This window comes from Barbus barbus (genome assembly GCF_936440315.1).
Source record: "Barbus barbus genome assembly, chromosome: 4".
NCBI classification, from domain to species: Eukaryota; Metazoa; Chordata; class Actinopteri; order Cypriniformes; family Cyprinidae; genus Barbus; species Barbus barbus.
In genome coordinates this window covers 12,838,286-12,856,375 of record NC_136732.1, presented here as the reverse complement: position 1 = coordinate 12,856,375, position 18,090 = coordinate 12,838,286, and the positions used below count along the sequence as shown (strand labels likewise).

The 18,090-nt window shown below is 37.3% G+C and overlaps 1 protein-coding gene across 2 annotated transcripts; it reads right to left on the bottom strand.

The window, feature by feature from the left end:
- Positions 1-1,567: 1,567 nt before the first annotated feature.
- LOC306866058 (low-density lipoprotein receptor-like) lies at positions 1,568-16,322 on the bottom strand. 2 transcript variants are annotated; one of them, XM_079411033.1, is made up of 19 exons: positions 16,116-16,322; positions 11,276-11,398; positions 10,435-10,557; positions 9,977-10,351; positions 8,550-8,672; positions 8,332-8,454; positions 8,123-8,242; positions 7,727-7,852; positions 7,475-7,646; positions 7,164-7,391; positions 6,956-7,074; positions 5,185-5,324; positions 4,946-5,087; positions 4,672-4,815; positions 4,400-4,573; positions 3,476-3,550; positions 3,132-3,295; positions 2,848-2,941; positions 1,616-1,984 (listed from the first exon to the last, which is right to left on the bottom strand). In XM_079411033.1, the coding sequence occupies exons 1-18, from the start codon at positions 16,171-16,173 to the stop codon at positions 2,879-2,881; spliced, it is 2,592 nt and encodes an 863-aa protein (XP_079267159.1). In that variant the 5' UTR covers positions 16,174-16,322; the 3' UTR covers positions 1,616-1,984; positions 2,848-2,878. The 2 variants fall into 2 exon arrangements, with proteins under 2 accessions (XP_079267158.1, XP_079267159.1); XM_079411032.1 differs by having other exon boundaries at positions 1,568-2,941.
- Positions 16,323-18,090: the final 1,768 nt, after the last annotated feature.

Below are 18,090 nucleotides of genomic sequence, written 5' to 3'. Positions count from 1 at the left end.
CACAAAACATTTACTTTCCATTTATCACGAATTCTGAAAAAAAAAAAAGAAAAAGAAAAAAATCATGGTTTCTTCACAAATGTGACCCTGGACCTGGAGTCTTAAGTCGCTGGGGTATATTTGTAGCAATAGCCAAAAACACATTGTATGGGTCAAAATTATTTTTCTTTTATGCCCAAAATCATAAAGTGTCAAATGTTCCATGAAAATATTTTGTAAATTTCATACTGTAAATATATCAAAACTTAATTTTTGGTTATAAGCATGCATTGGTTTGTGCACCCTCAGATTCTGGATTTTCAAATTGCATCTCGGCCAAATATTGCCCGATCCTAACAAACCATACATCAATGGAAAGCTTATTTATTCAGCTTTCAGATGATGTAGAAATCTCAGTTTTGAAAAATTGATCCTTATGACTGGTTTTGTGGTCCAGGGTCACAAATATTAAGCTGCACAACTGTTTTTGACTTTTGATAATATTAATGTTTCTTGAGCTGCAAATCAGCCTATAAGAATGATTTCTGAAGGATAATGTGACACTAAAGACTATTTTTTTAAATAGGCCTATATATTAAAATATTTTCAAATAGAAAACTGTTATTGTTAATTGTAATAATATTTCGCAATATTACAGTTTTTACCATATTTTTGATCAAATAAATGCAGCCATGGTGATATGTATTTTTAGATGTACAGACAGATTAGATAATTCGAAAGATTAACACAAATGAATGTTTTATCTAACATAACCACCAAACAATGCACACTTTGCTTGTAGAATGAAGCTGCCATACACTCACGCAAAATCTCGCCCACCTCATTCCATGCCTGGTTTTCTGGTCGCCCCTCACAACACTCTTAGAAGTGCCAGAAACGTGAGTGATAAAAAAAACATGTTGGAGGTGGAGCTGTTTGCCCAGTCGCCTTAGCCAAAAACATGTACAGGTCACATCCACCCACCCGCCTCAACTAATCCGACCGTGGCCCACTTTTCCCAGGATGTCGGTATATCATGGTGTCATCCCATGGGGCAAGTGTGTTTTGAAAACTGAGACGTGAGCTTTTCCTAGAATTCACTTTCCTGGAAATCACCTCTTTTCCTAGAATTCACTTTCCTGGAAATCCAGAAGTCGTGGCTTTACTATCGTTCCTTTGAGGTTTTATGGGTCATTCTACACCTACATGAATAATGTGCTCTTATTTATAAGCAGTTACGTGTAAAATAAGGCCTTTAGGTTCACATTTACAGCTGCATTTGTGATGTTGGTATTTTGCAGAAGTAAGTGTCAGCCTGGGCCTCATGTGCTCCAGATGAAGGGATCCATTCAGCAGATCTCTGGGAAAAGGAATTGACCCTTGATCTTCTCATCTGCTGAAATTGATCATCATAGGGCCAGTGTTGTTTATTCTAACTTTACTTTACTGAAGCTAGGATCAGTTTCATCCTTTGCAGCTCTAAACTAAACTGGAATTTTATTTGATAATATAAAGCATAGCCCTGGAAATCTAATGGTGTTTGTGTTATTACAGATTTACTACATGAAAAACACAACTGTAGTCAAGTGAAATCTTCAAATGGTTTATTTCAAGTTAGGTTTACACACAGGTCAAGAACAATCATGATTGGCTTCTCAAAAAATGCATCACTAGATTCATTAATCAGAATGTACAGAAATATATCATAAATTCTTTACAAATGAACAGCTCACATAGTACACAGCAACGAAAGCCAATTATCACCGAAAGATTTAGATTCAAAATAAATAAAATATTTCTTTATATACAATACTGCATACTTAAAAATACAAATGCAATGTATGTGCAAATGCAATAATAAACATATTTACATACATTATTTACACATTCACATTGAGAATGTAAAACAATTGACATCACCTTGATTACAACATGTTTGTAATAAAAATGAAGGACATTCTCTGACTCCTTGAATAATATCTGGCATGAATCATCCGCATTTTCACTGCAGTAAAATCATAGAAAAATCACTGGAATCACTAGCTCATATAATGAGGAACTTTATAATAGTGAAAGAAAAGTAACTTCAGTATCATTACTGAGAAAGCAGTCAGATATCGAGCTTTTTATCGTGAACTTCCAGTTTCAGAAGTAACATTGACCATTTTGGCACAAAAAAGAACGTGATGACTGAAAATTGTGTAAACAACGGCATATAACATCAGGAAAAACTATTTTGGACAGCTCATGACAGCAAATGGTCCATGTTGCCTACATTTAAATGTACTGCATCTTTAATTAACTTATGAATAAAAGCAAACTCTGAAAAAAACAAAAAACCAACAACATAGAATTTATTTTCAAACTCTTTAAAATGTACTAAGATATAACTATTTGAATATCTGAAATCTGATGGTGCAAAAAAAAAAATCTAAATATTGAGAAAATCGCCTTTAAAGTCGTCCAAATGAAGTTCTTAGCAATGCACATTACTAATCAAAAATGAAGTTGATATATTTATGGTAAGAAATTTACTAAATATCTTCATAGAACATGATCTTTACTTAATGTCCTAATGATTTTTGGATAATCGAAAATTTTGACCCATGCAGTGTATTTTTGGCTATACAAATATACCCCAGCGACTTAAGACTGGTTTTGTGGTCCAGGGTCACATAAAGTGAAAGCAGCCTTGATAGCTGAGGTTGTTGTTGTCTGAGGTTTCATTTTTATTTTATTTTTTTTCTTGCGTCTGCTCTAAACCATCTGCTCTGGATTGTTTTTGTTTTTTTTGCATCAGATGCCTTGTGTGAAAAGGCAGTTTGTATCCCCATTGTTCCTCAGATGTTGTTTTACTGCAGAACTGACCTCCAAGTAGGAAAGACATCAAATATGGCTCTTATCTTGAAACATCAGTTTTAGTATGGACTTCAATGTCATCATCAATACTCACAACTTGTCTCTGTGAAAGCAAAATAAGACCATCAATATTAGGCAAAGTAATATTCAAGGCAGTAGTCCAAGTAGGCTTATTAGTAAACCGATAAACATGCTTTACACTGATAACAATGCTTTAGGACATTAGCTAATACGGCTAACATGAATATTGTGTTGTGATGTCAGTAAATATTTTTTTATAAAGTATATCGTACCTGTGGGTAAACATAGCCATCAGAGCTACCGTTTCTGCATAGATGCACCTGGTCCTCTGTGGTCTTTTGATAAACTGGGTTGTCAAAGTGGATGCTGTTGGTATTTTTCTGACGCCACTTTCTCCAGAACAGCACAGCACCACCCACAACCAAACACAGGATTGCTTTAAAAAGATGAGACATACAAAAGAAAAGATCTTTCACTATATCTGTTACATTGCGACTTTAAGTTGTGTGTGCCTACATAATGCATTAAAATGCTCCCTTTGTTAGTGACTCGCAGACTTTCAGAACACTACACATTTTTGTATTGCTTGTTTAAGCGTTTGCATTGAAGCACTCACCAAGAGGAAGCAAAATGTACAAGGCCAACGGTGTGGAAGATGATGATTGAACTTTGACATTACTGTAGTGGTCATCTAAAGAGAAATCACAAACAGATTTCACAAATTTCGATAAAACTGTAATATGACCTTGAATGGTTCAACACGCCTGCCTGGAAATTTCTAGTATGCTTTGTAAAACCTTAAAGGGATAGTTCACCCAAAAATGAAAATTCTGTCATTAATTACTCACCCTCATGTCGTTCCAAACCTGTAAGACCTTCAATCACCTTCGGAACACAAATTAAGAAATTTATTGATGAAATCTGAGAGCTTTCTGTCTGTGCATAGACAGCAACGCAGAATTATAATTATAATAAGAAAAATAACGATTTTATTCAACAATTTCTTCTCTTCCGCGTGAGTCTTCGACGCACGTTCACAAGAGTACACACAGAAGAGAAGAAATTATTGAATAAAGTCGTTATTTTTGTTTTCGTTGTGCACAAAAAGTATTAGCACTGTTGAACCACTGATGTCACATGGACTATTTTAACAATGTGCTTACTACCTTTCTGGGTCTTGAAGTTGTCAGTTGCGTTGCTGTCTATGGAGAATCAGAAAGCTCTCGGATTACATTTAAATATCTTAATTTTTGTTCAGAAGTTGAATGAATGCCTTACAGGTTTGGAACGACATGAGGGTGAGTAATTAATGACAGAATTTCATTTTTGGGTGAACTAAACCTTTAATTAGCTGGTTCAGGTGAGTTTAATTGGGGTTGGAGCTAAACTCTGCAGGACAATGGTCCCTCCAGGAGCAGGATTGGACACCTCTGCTCTAGGGTTTTAAGATTAGGGTTGGGGCTTGGGTGTGTCTAATTTGCCAAGAAAAGGAGAAGACCAGGACAAATGGGAATGTCTGGGTGGATAAAGCAAGACATACCTGTCTGGGTGGATAAAGGACGTTTAGTTGTGGTTTGGGATGGCTTGATTGGAGCAGGTTGAGCGGGTCGGTTAGGGATCGCAGGAGCTGGATTTGGTGTTGTCTTTGAAGGTACTTTAGGATGACTAGTTGTAACTATTTCGGGCTTGACAGGAGGTTCTGATGTGACTACAGCTGCTCAAAATAAAACACAAATATTAGATGTAGAAATCAGCAGAACTTACATTAAGTTTATATCCATGTCTTGACAACAAGCACCAAATCTGACTTGCCTTGAACACATTTTCGCATGTCTCTGGCCAACATCATGTTGTCTGGGCAGGCACAAGTGTATTTGGGTGAAAATCTATTGATTTGAGGGGCCGGCAGGCACAGGAATTCACAGCCACCGTTGTTGACCCTGCACCAGTTGATTCCTGGAAAGACATTCAGAATAAGTTCAGAACTACACTGAAAACTATTTCACATTTTAGATGGAAAATCAATTCACTGAATGGTGACTGGGAAGGTACTGTCAAATGTATGGCTATATAATGGCCGACATACCAGTCGGTTGCTTGAGGTTGTGGTACAAGACAATGTCCTCTGGGGATGAGAGGTGTTCGGCCACTTTCGTGATGTCTCTTCCAGTCAGACGATTTGCACTTAGAATTGCGTTATTGCTCACATCTGTCCAAAACACTTTCTCCTAAAAATGACGATGGAGAATTATTGAGTGAGTATTCAGGTAACCTCCTCAACAAGGTCTTCCAGCAACAAGTTTATAAGGAGCACGAAAGTGTTACCTCAAAAACAGTGAGACCCAGAGGATGGGCAAGTTTGCCCTGGTCAATGATCAGAGTATGCCTCCCATCTCCCTGCATGCTGATGCTGGAGAGAGTATGTAGTTTGGAGTCGACCCAGTACAGACGCTGGTTCAAAAGGTCTATGCATGGGACAAGACAAGAAAGTGGGTCAGACCAAAGTTACACTTTGTGGACAGTTATGTACAGTGCCTTGCGAAAGTATTCATACCCCTTCCTTTTTCACATTTCATCTTGCTGCCTTATGTTAAACTGCTTTTAATTACTTTTTTTCCCACATCAATCTACACTCCATACCATACACTATAATGGTAAAGCAAAAAACAAAACAAAAAAATTTTACATCTTTGCAAATTTATTAAAAATAATAAAACTTAAATGATTCCATTGCATAAGTACTCATACCCTTATCTGGGACAGTTGGAATTTAGCTCAGGAGCATTTGTATTGCTTGTAGGTGTTACTAGACTTTGAGTGAAGGTAACCTGTGGCAAATTCAATTGAATGGGTATGATTTGGAAAGGCACACACGCGTTTAATAAAAGGTCCAACATCTGATAATGCATATCAGAGCAAAAACCAAGCCCTGAGGTCAAAAGAACAGTCTGTAGAGCTCAGAAACAGGTTTGTGTCAAGCCACACATCTGGGGAAGAGTTCAGAAAATAATTTGCTTAATTGAAGGGTCACAGAAGCATGTATTCTCTGTTCTCAGAGCTGGCCTCCTGGCCAAACTGAACAAATGATGGAGAAGGGCTTTGGTTAGGGTGGTGATGAAGAACCTGATGGTCACTCTAGTTGATCTCCATGATCAAATGTGGAGATAGCAGAAATCTACAGAAGGACAAACATCACTGCAACACTCCACCGATCTGGGCTATGGCGGTGTGGCCAAACTCAATGCTCTCCTCAGTGAAAACATGAAAACACACTTGGAATTTACAAAAAAGCACCTAAAGGACCCTCAGACTGTGAGAAATAATATTATCTGGTCTGATGAACCTCAATTCTAAGCATCATGTTTGAAGGAAACCAGCTCTGCTCATCACCTGCAGAGTACCATCCCAAAAGTAAAGTGTGCTGGTAGCAGCCTCATGCTGTGGGGCTGTTTTTCAGCAGCAGGAACTGAGAGACTCATCAGAGTAGAAGAAAAGCTTAATGCACCAAAATATTGAGATAGCCTCAATGAAAACCTAGTCCAGAGCATTCAGAACCTCAGACTGGGCAGAAGGTTTACCTTCCAACAGAACAATGACCCCTAATCACACAGCAAGAGTGTCTTATGCACAACGCTGCGACTGTCCTTGAGTGGCCCAGCCACAGCCTGGACTTGAACCCAATCAAATGTTTCTGGAGAAACCAGAAAATGTGCGTCTACCCCCATCCAACTTGACAGAGCTTGAGAGGTGAAGAGGTGAGGAGACAAATGGCAGATAATTGCCAAATGTTGATAAGCAAAACTTGTCGCATCAAACAAAAAAGACTTGAGGCTGTAAAGGTACTTCAGATAAATATTTAGTTAAGGGTATGAATACTTATGCAATGTACTTATTTGAGTTTTTTATTTTTAATAAATTTACAAAGTTGTGACAAGTTCTGTTTTTGCTTTGTCAATATGGTGTATGGAGTGTAGATTGAGTGTGGGGGAAAAAAATAATTTAAAGAAGTTTAACATAAGGCAGCAACATAAAATGTGAAAAAAAATGAAGGGGTATGAATACATTCGAAAGGCACTGTAAGTGGACATGTTCATACCAAGGGTTATTCCATTGGGCCAGACAATGTTATCTGTAACTAGGGCATAGCGGTCCCCTCCATTAAGACCACCTTTCTCGATCTTAGCTGGTGTGCCCCAATCAGTCCAGAACATGAAGCTACAACAAATAGGAGAAGATTTAACATAGTAAACCACTTGCCCACATAGTGTATCCCTTTATTTTAGAGTATCTAGGACTTGACATACTTCTTAATAGGGTCGACCACAATAGCACGTGGCTTGGCCAGGTTTTCTTTGAAGAGAGTCTTCCGTCTGCTTCCGTCCACTGTTGCCACAGAGATGACACCTTTGATACTGTCTGTCCAGTAGATGTTCCCGTGGATCCAGTCGACAGCGATACCTTCAGGTGCATCTAAGTCACTGCCAATCACAACACTGTGTTGGGAGGAGTTTTCTGCTGTATCCATTGGTGCTCTGGGAAAGAAAGACAAAATATGACAACAGGTTGGGCAAGAAGCAATTGAGACTCAAGACTGACCACAAGTCCAAAGATTTACCTGTATATCTTTTTGAGGGATAAATCCGACCAGTAGATCTCCCTGGAAGCAACATTCACATCCAGTGCCACAACGTTCTTCAGGCGGGGAATAACACGTGTATACTCGCTACGATCCAGAGTCATCTTCCTGACCTCATGGCGATTGGTGAAAAATAGGTAGGCAATGGTTCCTGTAGTACCACGTTTGTGAGTATGAGTTTATCAGTATGCAAGTATGGGAAATTAATATTTGGAAGTTTAAAAGCTGTACCAATAGCTTTGCAAGCTTTGCTGGCTGGATCCATCTGGTAGCCATCCTCGCACTCACACTTGTAACTACCCATCAGGTTGACACAGATTTGGCTGCAGGTTTCTGGATTGGCGCACTCATCAATGTCTGAAGAAATCAAACAAATATGTGGGCTTGAAGTTAAATAATCACTCTGTTGCTTCAGAACGGTGTCCGTAACACCACTGAATCATGACAGGCAGTAACAGCATGGACTTACTGAACAAACTCTATCCTTATTTCCAGCTCAGAAATAGCAAATAAGTTTAAAGTACAAATTAAATCATTCTTTGAACTGGATCTGCACCAAGGCCTGTGAAACGTATTATGACCAGATTTCCAGATGATTCAATATGGGAACTAATTTCAGTTTCTTACCTTCACAACGTCTCTTGTCCACTAACCGGAAGCCAGTGGGACAGAGGCACTCGTAACCAATCTTTAGGTCATTACATATATGAGAGCAACCACCCTTGTTGTAAAGACACTCATTAGAATCTGTGGATTTGAAAATCCAATATTGTAGTACACGTTGGTTTTGACGTAATTCTAAGCAATGCACATTCTTGAAAGCCGTTTTTACTTACCACATTCTCGTAATGGCTCGTCGGACCAATCCCTACAGTCCCGCTGCTTGTTGCAAACTTTTTCCATGCTGATGCATTCACCACTGCGGCACTTAAACTTTTGTGGTGGCTCACAATGAGTTGCTGAAAATAAAAAAGGAGAAATGTAAATTAAACACATCAGAATAACACATGAAGCATATCAGTTTTGTGTAAAGAGCATAATTTGGATGGTTTACCATTAACACAGCCCAGCTCATCACTCAAATCTTTGCAGTCATATACTTGGTTGCACTGCCGGTTGCCAGGGATGCAAGATCCGTCACCACATTGGAACTCATCCGGTCGGCATGTGGGCAAGGCTGGAAAGAGAAACATACTTAATTATGTCATGAGGATAAAATGGCTACTGATGCTTTTAAGGTTACATTGTAACAAAGTGGAAAGCGATAACAGTAATCTGCCGTGACCGTGACGAGAATCCAATTGATCAATACCTTGGGTTCTATTTCTGCTGTGTAGCGCCACCAATTGTGAAATCTCATTGGTCCACAATCCTGCTCCTACTATTCGTCTCCTCTCTGTCTCTCTGTGTCTGTGTAGCGCCATTTTGGAGAGCATACGATGGACACAATGTGCGTACGCTATTCTCTGTCATCAGTAACGCATGGATACGTATTGTATGTTTATTTACGCTTTGATTTGAACGGAAACAGCGTATTCATGCGTTACTGATAACAGAGAATAGTGTACGCAGTTTGCGTCCATCGAATTCTCTCCAAAATGGCGCTACGCTGACACAGAGAGACAGAGAGGAGACGAATTGTTGAATAAATGTTGTTATTTTTATTTTCTTAGCATACAAAAAGTATTCTCGTCACTTCATAAAATTCAGATTGAACCACTGAAGGCAGATGGACTATTTTGACTATGTTTTTTATACTTTTCTGTGCCTTGACAGTGTAATTTACTTGGCAGTCAATGGGACAGTCACAAGCCTCGCGGTTTTCATCCAAAATATCTTAATTGTGTTCCAAAGAAGAACAAAGCTTTTACGGGTTTGGAACGACATGGTGGTAAGTGATTAATGACAAAATTTGCATTTTGGGGTAGAGTATCAATATAAGGGACAAGACATTTCTGATGGCTTAAAAGCAGAAATGTGAATTTAGTTTTTCTATTAACATGTGTATATCTATCCTTCTATAAAAAAATGTGCACTGTGAAGTTGTCTTTATCATCGTTTTAGTTGTGGTACTGCTATTCTAAGATGAATAAGTCTTCCTGGTATCCTTGTGTGTACCATGCAAGGATTATCTGTATTTCTGTCATGACAAACTCTTGGAGAGATTGGCATGGTAATGTACATGACAATGTTATTGTGTTTGGTCTTGGCGGATCACCCCATAGCAGATCTATCCAGGTGGAGCTGGGGGAGGTGGAAGGTTTCTGAAGCACACTGCAACTGCTACAGCAACCAATAGTCATATATTTGAATGTTGAGCAGCAGCTCATTGGCTGCTGATAGAAAAAGAATCAATCAGCTGTGCCATGTGATAATGATGTCATTATGTCAGATTGAGTTTGACCTATCGGACTGCACCATCTAGAGGTTCATGAAAGGGAAATTTATATGTCAGTAACATGAACAAGTCTTATTTCTTACAGCAGTTTTTCTCATCGGAGCGATCCAAACAATCTTCTCCCCCATCACATTTCCAGCTGTTGTGTATGCATTCCCCACTGCCGCAATGAAATTCTATAGAGGAGCAGGTTTTGGTAGGTTTAGGCGTCACTTTACTGCATTTCTGAGGCAATTCGTCTGAGCCATCAGCACAGTCGGCATCTCCATCACAGACCCACAGTCGAGGCACACACTGTGTGTTGTTGCACCTGAAGGAGGTGGAGCTACACGTGGTGGGCGGACAGGAGACTTCATCACTGCCGTCATCGCAATCTCTCTCATTATCACACACAAACGCAGCACTCACACACTGGCCGCTGCCGCAGCGGAACTCGCCATCCAGACACCGGCGAGGATCTACAAGTGGTGAGGGAGATTTTAAACACACATGCACACTGGCAGCACCATGATGATAGACATTAATTCAAGATGTCACTCACCACAGCCTTCCTCATCTGCACCATTCTCACAGTCCGCCTTGCCATCACACTTCCAGCTCTTTGGCACACACTGGTTTAGTCGCCCACCACAGCTGAATTCACTGGGTCTGCAGGTCTTGGCCACTGAAAAGAGAAGTAAAAATTTTATTTTTACATTTTCTGTAGAGAATATGAGTGGTACCTAGCTAGGGATGTAAGATATAATGATGAGATAGCAGCAAATGTTAGTGATTTTTTTTCTTTTTTTGATGCCAGTTGATTTCGGATATTTAATTGTGCAAGATCTTGTTCTGCTTATTTTTAAATTTATATTAGCATGGCTTTTTACACTGAAATAACCTAGTGCTCACTGATTTTTTTTTAACAAAACAAAAAATTTAAACCCAACTAAACACAAACTCAAGTGTAATCTCAAAATGAATATCCACTTTTTGAAACGTTCAGATTTATGTTGTGATACCAAAATTCACTTGTTTCATTTATTTATTTTTTATAAATTGTGTTCAAATTTGATTTATTTTAAACAAAACAGTATAGAATTTTAAGTGCCAGACATGACATCAAAATAATCAATCAGCTTACTGGTTTCAGACAGAATTTTACTCACTGCCACGTCATTTAGGGCAATTTAGGGAAATAATATTTAGTACATGTGACCACAAAAATGTGGTTTAAAAGAGTTTTGAATACATTTCTATCAGCTTCCAATAGAATTGTCATCTATGGATAAACACAGTTAACCACATTTAAATCATTGCACCTAGCATCATTAATGTTACACCAAGATTTCTCTCCCGTCTCTTCAGGAACACTGACTTATCTTAGATAGAGGAACACTTACAGCAGGCAGCAGGAAGTTCATCTGTGCCATCACCACAGTCATCAGCTTCATCACACACCCATCTCGATGTGATACACTTTCCATTGCCACACTGATACTGCCGTGGTTCACAAGTCAAAACACCTGTCAGATGGAGACATAAGTGATGCTTCACATAGGTGACACATTTTCCAACACCTTATGTTATTTTAGTCATTTGAGGTCACCGAGATAACAAGCTTAAACACTAGCGGGCCTTATAATCTTGCTTAGCCCTCCTACTGAAGCATATCACTGTACACAATCTAGTGCTAACACTGGTAACTGGGTTATGTATGATTTACTGATTGCAACATGTATAGACAAAGACGGTGTCAAGTTTTTCCTGCTTTGTAATCTAAAATGCCAGTAAGGGAAGGTCTTCTAGATCTTAGTTAAGGAGGAGGCTTGCTCTGAGAAACACAACACCAACAAACTTAAAGACAGCTCCACCACCTTTTTTGAAATGATAACTCAAGTCATACACACAAAAAAAAGCATTCTCTTGACACTGGCTGGATGCAACAATGGTCGACTTTTAGTTAAAGTAGTAAACCTTAAAATTGATAATCAAAGAAAGTTATCTAATGACATTCTCCGTAACCATCCAGTGTTACTCAAGCAGAAGTGGAAGAGTCATGTGACGTTCATTAGTTAGTAATCATAGTTGTCAGGGAAATAATGATGTGCTGATAATGGCCTTTTGATGGCTTTAGCCCACAGCTCAATGGGTCACCTATTTCTGAAAACAAACGTGGTGGTCGCAAAAGAATTCGATCACTGATTTAAATTCGTAATTGTGACATCGGGGAAATTTAAGGTTTTTTTGCCAACAAAGTAGTGAAATCACTTCTTCATAATATTAAGTGGCTTGTAACTTTTGTAAGAAAAAAAGACATATTCAATAAACAATTTGTAAATGAACAGAACTTACATTATTAGATAAATATTTTTAATGTTCATCACAAAGTTCACCAGCCTTACCATAGACTGCTGCCAAGCAATGTGGCAACTTCACAAATTAATATAGAAAAATATTAACTTTATAGCGACCATTTTACAACACCTTCCAACTTGGTTCATCCAATCAGGACTCAGTGTTGGATCGTTCTGTCTTATAATGGAAATGTGGACATAATATGATTAATGATTACACAAATGTAACATGTAGACAGGTCTTATCAGTATTTAAATATAAACCTTCCGTTGATATAAAACCGTTTATGACCTTGGGTTGACATCATACATCTCTTCAAATTATGGCTGGGCATTTTTTCTGGTTTGAATGATTAATTAGAATTTAATGTTTCGCCATGTCCTGCGTGTTTTTTTTTGTTTTGTTTTTTTTTAAGAAATATATATACACTCACCGGCCACTTTATTAGGTACACCTGTTCAATTGCTTGGTAACACAAATTGCTAATCAGACAATCACATGACAGCAACTCAATGCATTTAGGCATCTAAATGTGGTGAAGACGACTTGTTGAAGTTCAAACCGAACCGAACAGAATGGGGAAGAAAGGGGATTTAAGTGACTTTGAACGTGGAATGGTTGTTGGTGCCAGACGGACTGGTCTGAGTATTTAAAAAACTGCTGATCTAATGGGATTTTCACGCACAACCATCTTTCACTCACAACCAAACACCTGGTGTAGGCACTGAGTGTAGCAACATCCAGCACATTGCACCACAGCATCACGAGCCACCTCCGTGTTCTCTGCTTACATGAGTAGGAGCCAACCATTTTTACTCAATCTGTTGGACTGGGTCTAAGTTTCCTCTTCAGAGGACTCATCAGTCAAGTCTTCAGTGTCATCAAAAGAGTCTTCTTCATCTAGGAGAACTAGATTTGCACCCATTCAGATTGACACTGCGGCACATAGTCTAGGTCATCAGCATAAGATATTTCAGACTCTGAATCAGGACTAAGAATTGCCTGATCTTCCTCATCATCTAGCATCTCTACAAACATATCAGCCGTTAAACTAGAATGTCTGGGATCAGTCATACTAACACTCTAGATAAAGAAAATAGAAAAATGTTCAAATGCACAACAGGCAGTTGAACATGTAGATACTGATTATACATTGTCGCTGTCAAAGAGAATGTATGTCCAAATGTCCAAAACTATTACTTTTAAGAAACACTGACAGACATAAAGGGTGACCAATAGCACTGATTTATGACAAAAAATAGAAATGAGGAAATGTGGAGATATGAGGTTTCTGCCTGACAACAATTATATACTTCTATATAATAATGTATTATTTTTACTTTTATTTTGTTGACCTAGTTAGCATTAGCTAGCTAAATAGAATATGCCAACAAGCTAGCTAATAGCATTGGACATGTTTCTCTGTCTCACTAGTAATAGATTTCAAGGTCAAGGTAACCTTAGCCTAACATTCAAATATTATATCCAGTTATCTTTCACAATATATCAAATGTTTTCTGTGTTAATAAATTATAAAATAAGACTAAATGCATCCATTATACAAAATCAGTTGTGAAATGTGGGGCAGGTGAATAGTTTTCTACAATAAATATGTTCTTGCAAAAAATTAGCAAATATCAAAGGTTTCTATGTGGGTCATTTTTGACCCATGTGTGTAAAATTGATGTAGAAATACAAAAACTGTTTTTTTTATAAAGTAAAGAATGGACAAATAAACATAATGATTTGTGGAAATCAAAAACAAGTTATTTAATGAATACCTGAAATAATAAATGATAAAAATGCATTTATTTCAAAGATTCAGCAAAGAATCACTTGCTTGATTGAAATAACATTAATTTCTTGCAAAGATATAGAAAAACTTCATGGGTCACTTTAGACCCCTGTTGTGCATCAAAGGGTTAATCAGATAGTTTTGTAAGTTTTCAGTAAAGAGAACTTGAATCATGTTGTAGTTAATCAAATCGAAATTGTTGCCCTGAACTGGTCGAAAAAAAAATCCTGTATCATCAAGATCTACTTCAAAGCACCATGTATTGTTCATTGTTTCCAGATGCAGTTGAAGATGCTGGCCACAGAATGCAATGTGGCTGTTCGCTTTTTTCTTGGATGTCTCTAGTGTGTCTTATTATCTAAACAGCCTACTATCAAGACAGCTCTGGGTAGAGAAAGACATGTAGCAGCCAAGCCAAAGATGTTATGGAAAGTTTATCTGGCTTATCACATAGATTGCCTAAGAAACTAAAATGCATCATAAAAGTGCTCAAGAAACCTTCTGGGCTACAAGAAGGTTATCTTCTCATTTAATGGAATATGGTGTATTGCTCTTGCTTCACTAGAGTCTGCATGACATCATTTGCACGTGTAGATACCAATGAGAAAACACAAGCATATCTTTCTACAGTATATCTTTCCCCTTTCTCTCATGTGTAAAAGTTTAACCTATAAATAAACCTATATAACCTATAAAACTCATAAAACGATCTGTCTGATCTTAAGAGTCAATCCAATATATGGGTGAACCTATCAAATCCTGTCAGGGACATGGTTATATTTAACCCCCAAAATTAAAAAAATCAAGCAAGCAAACAAACAAAAAAATTGAATGTTATAAATTAAATTTTGCACAATGCAAAGTCTAATTTAAAGACTTTTACATTTGCATTTTGAATTGGTGTCATCACTATAACAGCAGTACTGTAATAAAACAATTATGGGTTAAACATGACCTGGTACATATTTTTGAGAGATTCACCCATATAGTAAAAGCATTTCACTTTATTGAACCTAAAGTCAAATTGTGGTTATTTTAAACTGAACTATCAGCTTTATTTTACTCTGCACAGTCCAAACAGCTCCATAAACTAATAATTATATAGCATAATCTAGAGATAAGAAGCCTATATCTACAATTACACCCAAACATAACTACACCACCTCCACTAATGAAGACTCAGTTCTCTATATGTTTTTTTTTTTTCATTGTTTTAGATTTTTTCATATGCAATAACTTTTCATCTTTGGTACCAATCCAGAAAGACTCCGATGCCAAACCAGCACTGAGTGACCAAACAACATAAGCATAGAAATTGTGCCTCCTTTAAACCCTTCTTATTTTTTCTTGTCTGTGAAGATGAGTAATGCATGTTTTTGGTAGAAAATAAGTTTGCATGGGAAGCCAGTTCCTCATGCCTTGGATCTATGCTACTACTGTCCTTGTACTGCAAATGATTTATAACTTCTGGGAAAGGCTTGTGTGCGAAAATACTATGGAATGAGGCCCCTATAGCAGACACATGGAAAATATAGACACATGTGGTTACTGTAAGGCAATACTATGATTTGTCCTGCTTAGTGAAGCTGGAGAATTCATTCATGTTGAGCAAAACAGAAGCGAACAATGCAACTGAGTTCTATTGAAAGCAATAACAGCTTTGAAATACCACATTTAACATAATTATACACACATATACGAATAAAATAATCAGTATTTATTTTGTAGGAGCCAAAAAGCAGGAAACAATTAAGTTAATGTCATTAGTTAAAAGGGAAATACCTATTGTTTTGTCATGTAGGTTATTAATGCAGAATATACATAAACATACATTGCCAAATATATATATATATATATATATATATATATATTTTTTTTTTTTTTTTTTTTTTTTTTTTTTTTGGGATATATTAAAATTTATAGACCAGATTAGCCACTTTTTAAATTACAATATCACTCACAACTTGGAAATAAGGTGAGCGTAAGTGAATGCTATCTGAACGTCACTCAAAACACGTGTAGGACGCTGAATAGAATCTATATGGGTTAAAATACATTCATATACTAATTAAATTAACTTGTTTACTCACCTGTTTGAACAGGACAGAAGAAAGTAACTGCCAGTAAAAATATTAGTGTGCTCTCCATAGTCTCTCAATGAGCTGGTTAAAGCGCCTCGCTTTTCTGTTTGATGTGTTGGTCAAGTTTTTATTGTGATTGTTTGTATTAAATAGATAGTTCTGATGAAGCAGATGGACTCGTGTTCATTTGAAGCTGTGGGGAAATGTATGTTTGTGAAGCGGTGGACTCAGATATGGGTTGTGATGGTTGAACTTGAACCATTGAATTTGAATGGGTGCGTGGAGTGGGCGGGGCTTCGTGACAAGAGGCGCGCTTCGGTGGTGTGATTTAAGAGTCGAGGGCGTGGTCAAACGTAGTCCACGCCCATCCCAAACAATTCTACTCTACAAGATTCCAGGTAGAAGAGGGGAAAGAAAACTTCAGCAATTACCTGCTTATCACTGCTGGAGGAAAGAATAATAGTGCGAAAAATCTGATAAGCATAAAGCTAGCTACATATCTGGATGAGATTGCTGCTGTAGATAAACCATTGTGAACATGTACAGTACATCTGCTCTTCTCTGTTACCTTTCAAGGCTGACAGAAGTCATAAAAGTAAATAATATCATAAATCTAAATCACATCCATATTTTTGTGACCTTGACACATCTGAAATACTATAGCCTACGTTAATGGTCAAATGTGCAGAAACAGAGTAAAGGGAAGACGCAGTCATAAACACATTATAGCTTGAGTTTTCCTTGTCAGTAGATTCTTCCCCAATTATCTGTTTTAGACAGTTCAAAACCCCATTTATGATTATTATACAGATGCACAACTTATGTAGGGAATAAATACGAAACTAAAAAAACAACAACAAACATGTAGACAGCTTTTGGATTTCATTTTACAGAATAAGTGAAAATTATTTTTTAACGTGAACAATTATTTAAAAAATTTTTTTAAACTTTATCTTATGGTTTATTGGCTAAATTCTTGGGACACATTATCTAATGTTTAACTGCACAAATTAGCAGTGATGTAAAAACACTGTCTGTGAAAAAAGAGCTCAGTGTGTGTAGCCTTGAACTAGAAGCCCAAACGTCATCAGAACATAATCTTCTTAAACCAGCACTGGGACATCTACCAAAACAATTCACTGCTGTCCAATCATTTTTCCTGTCCTGACTTGAGTAGATTTTTGGGAATTTCATGATGTTGTAGCTTAATGTTTAGATGGTCATTGAGGTCAAGATTTACACTACAGCAGGCATGTTTGGCCCTGGAATGCCAGAATTAATGTTAAGTTCCTGAAACCAGATCATATAATATAAACAGACTTTCCCTGACTTTGCTACATGGGGAAAAATATTTGCAAGTTGGAGCTGGAGGCCCCTTGAAGCAGTTCTGCTAATTTCCATTTTGTCTTGGGAATCGCACATGCACGATACTTCAGATCAAAGGAACACAAACACTGTAGTAGCTTCACAGTGGCAGCCAAGCTACAAATGAAATGGTTGTAAAAAATGTAGTAGTAAAGTCAGAATGAGTATATGAGTAGAGCCTTTTTAAAGAAGTCTCTAATGCTCAAACAGGCTGCATTTGATCAAAAGTACAGTAAAACATTAATATTGTGAAACTTAAAATAACCATTTTCTATTTTTATGTATTTTAAAATGTAATCTACTCATGTGATGAGCACAGTAAAAACTTTTCTTAAAATGTTTATTCCTGATGCAAAGCGGAATTTTCAGCATCATTACTCGAGTCTTCAGTGTCACATGATCCTTCAGACGTCATTCTGATATGACGATTTGATGCTCAAGAAACATTATTGTTATCAGTGAAAACGGTTGTGCTGCTTCATATTTTGAGGAAACCATTTTTTGCAGGATTCTTTGATGAATAGAAATTTCAAAAGAATGGGAATTATTTGCAACAGAAATCTTTCGTAACATGATAAATGGCTTTACTGTCACTTTTCAACTGAATGTATCCATGCTG

Bases quoted from the DNA above. Each gene is read 5' to 3' on its own strand.
- LOC306866058 (XM_079411032.1), bottom strand. From the start codon at position 16,173: ATGGAGAGCACACTAATATTTTTACTGGCAGTTACTTTCTTCTGTCCT. The intron at 8,673-9,976 runs GTAAGAAATAAG...TTCTCTTTCCAG, and splicing joins CTCCGATGAGAAAAACTGCT to CCTTGCCCACATGCCGACCG. The intron at 2,942-3,131 runs GTACGATATACT...TTGCTTTCACAG, and splicing joins ATGGCTATGTTTACCCACAG to AGACAAGTTGTGAGTATTGA.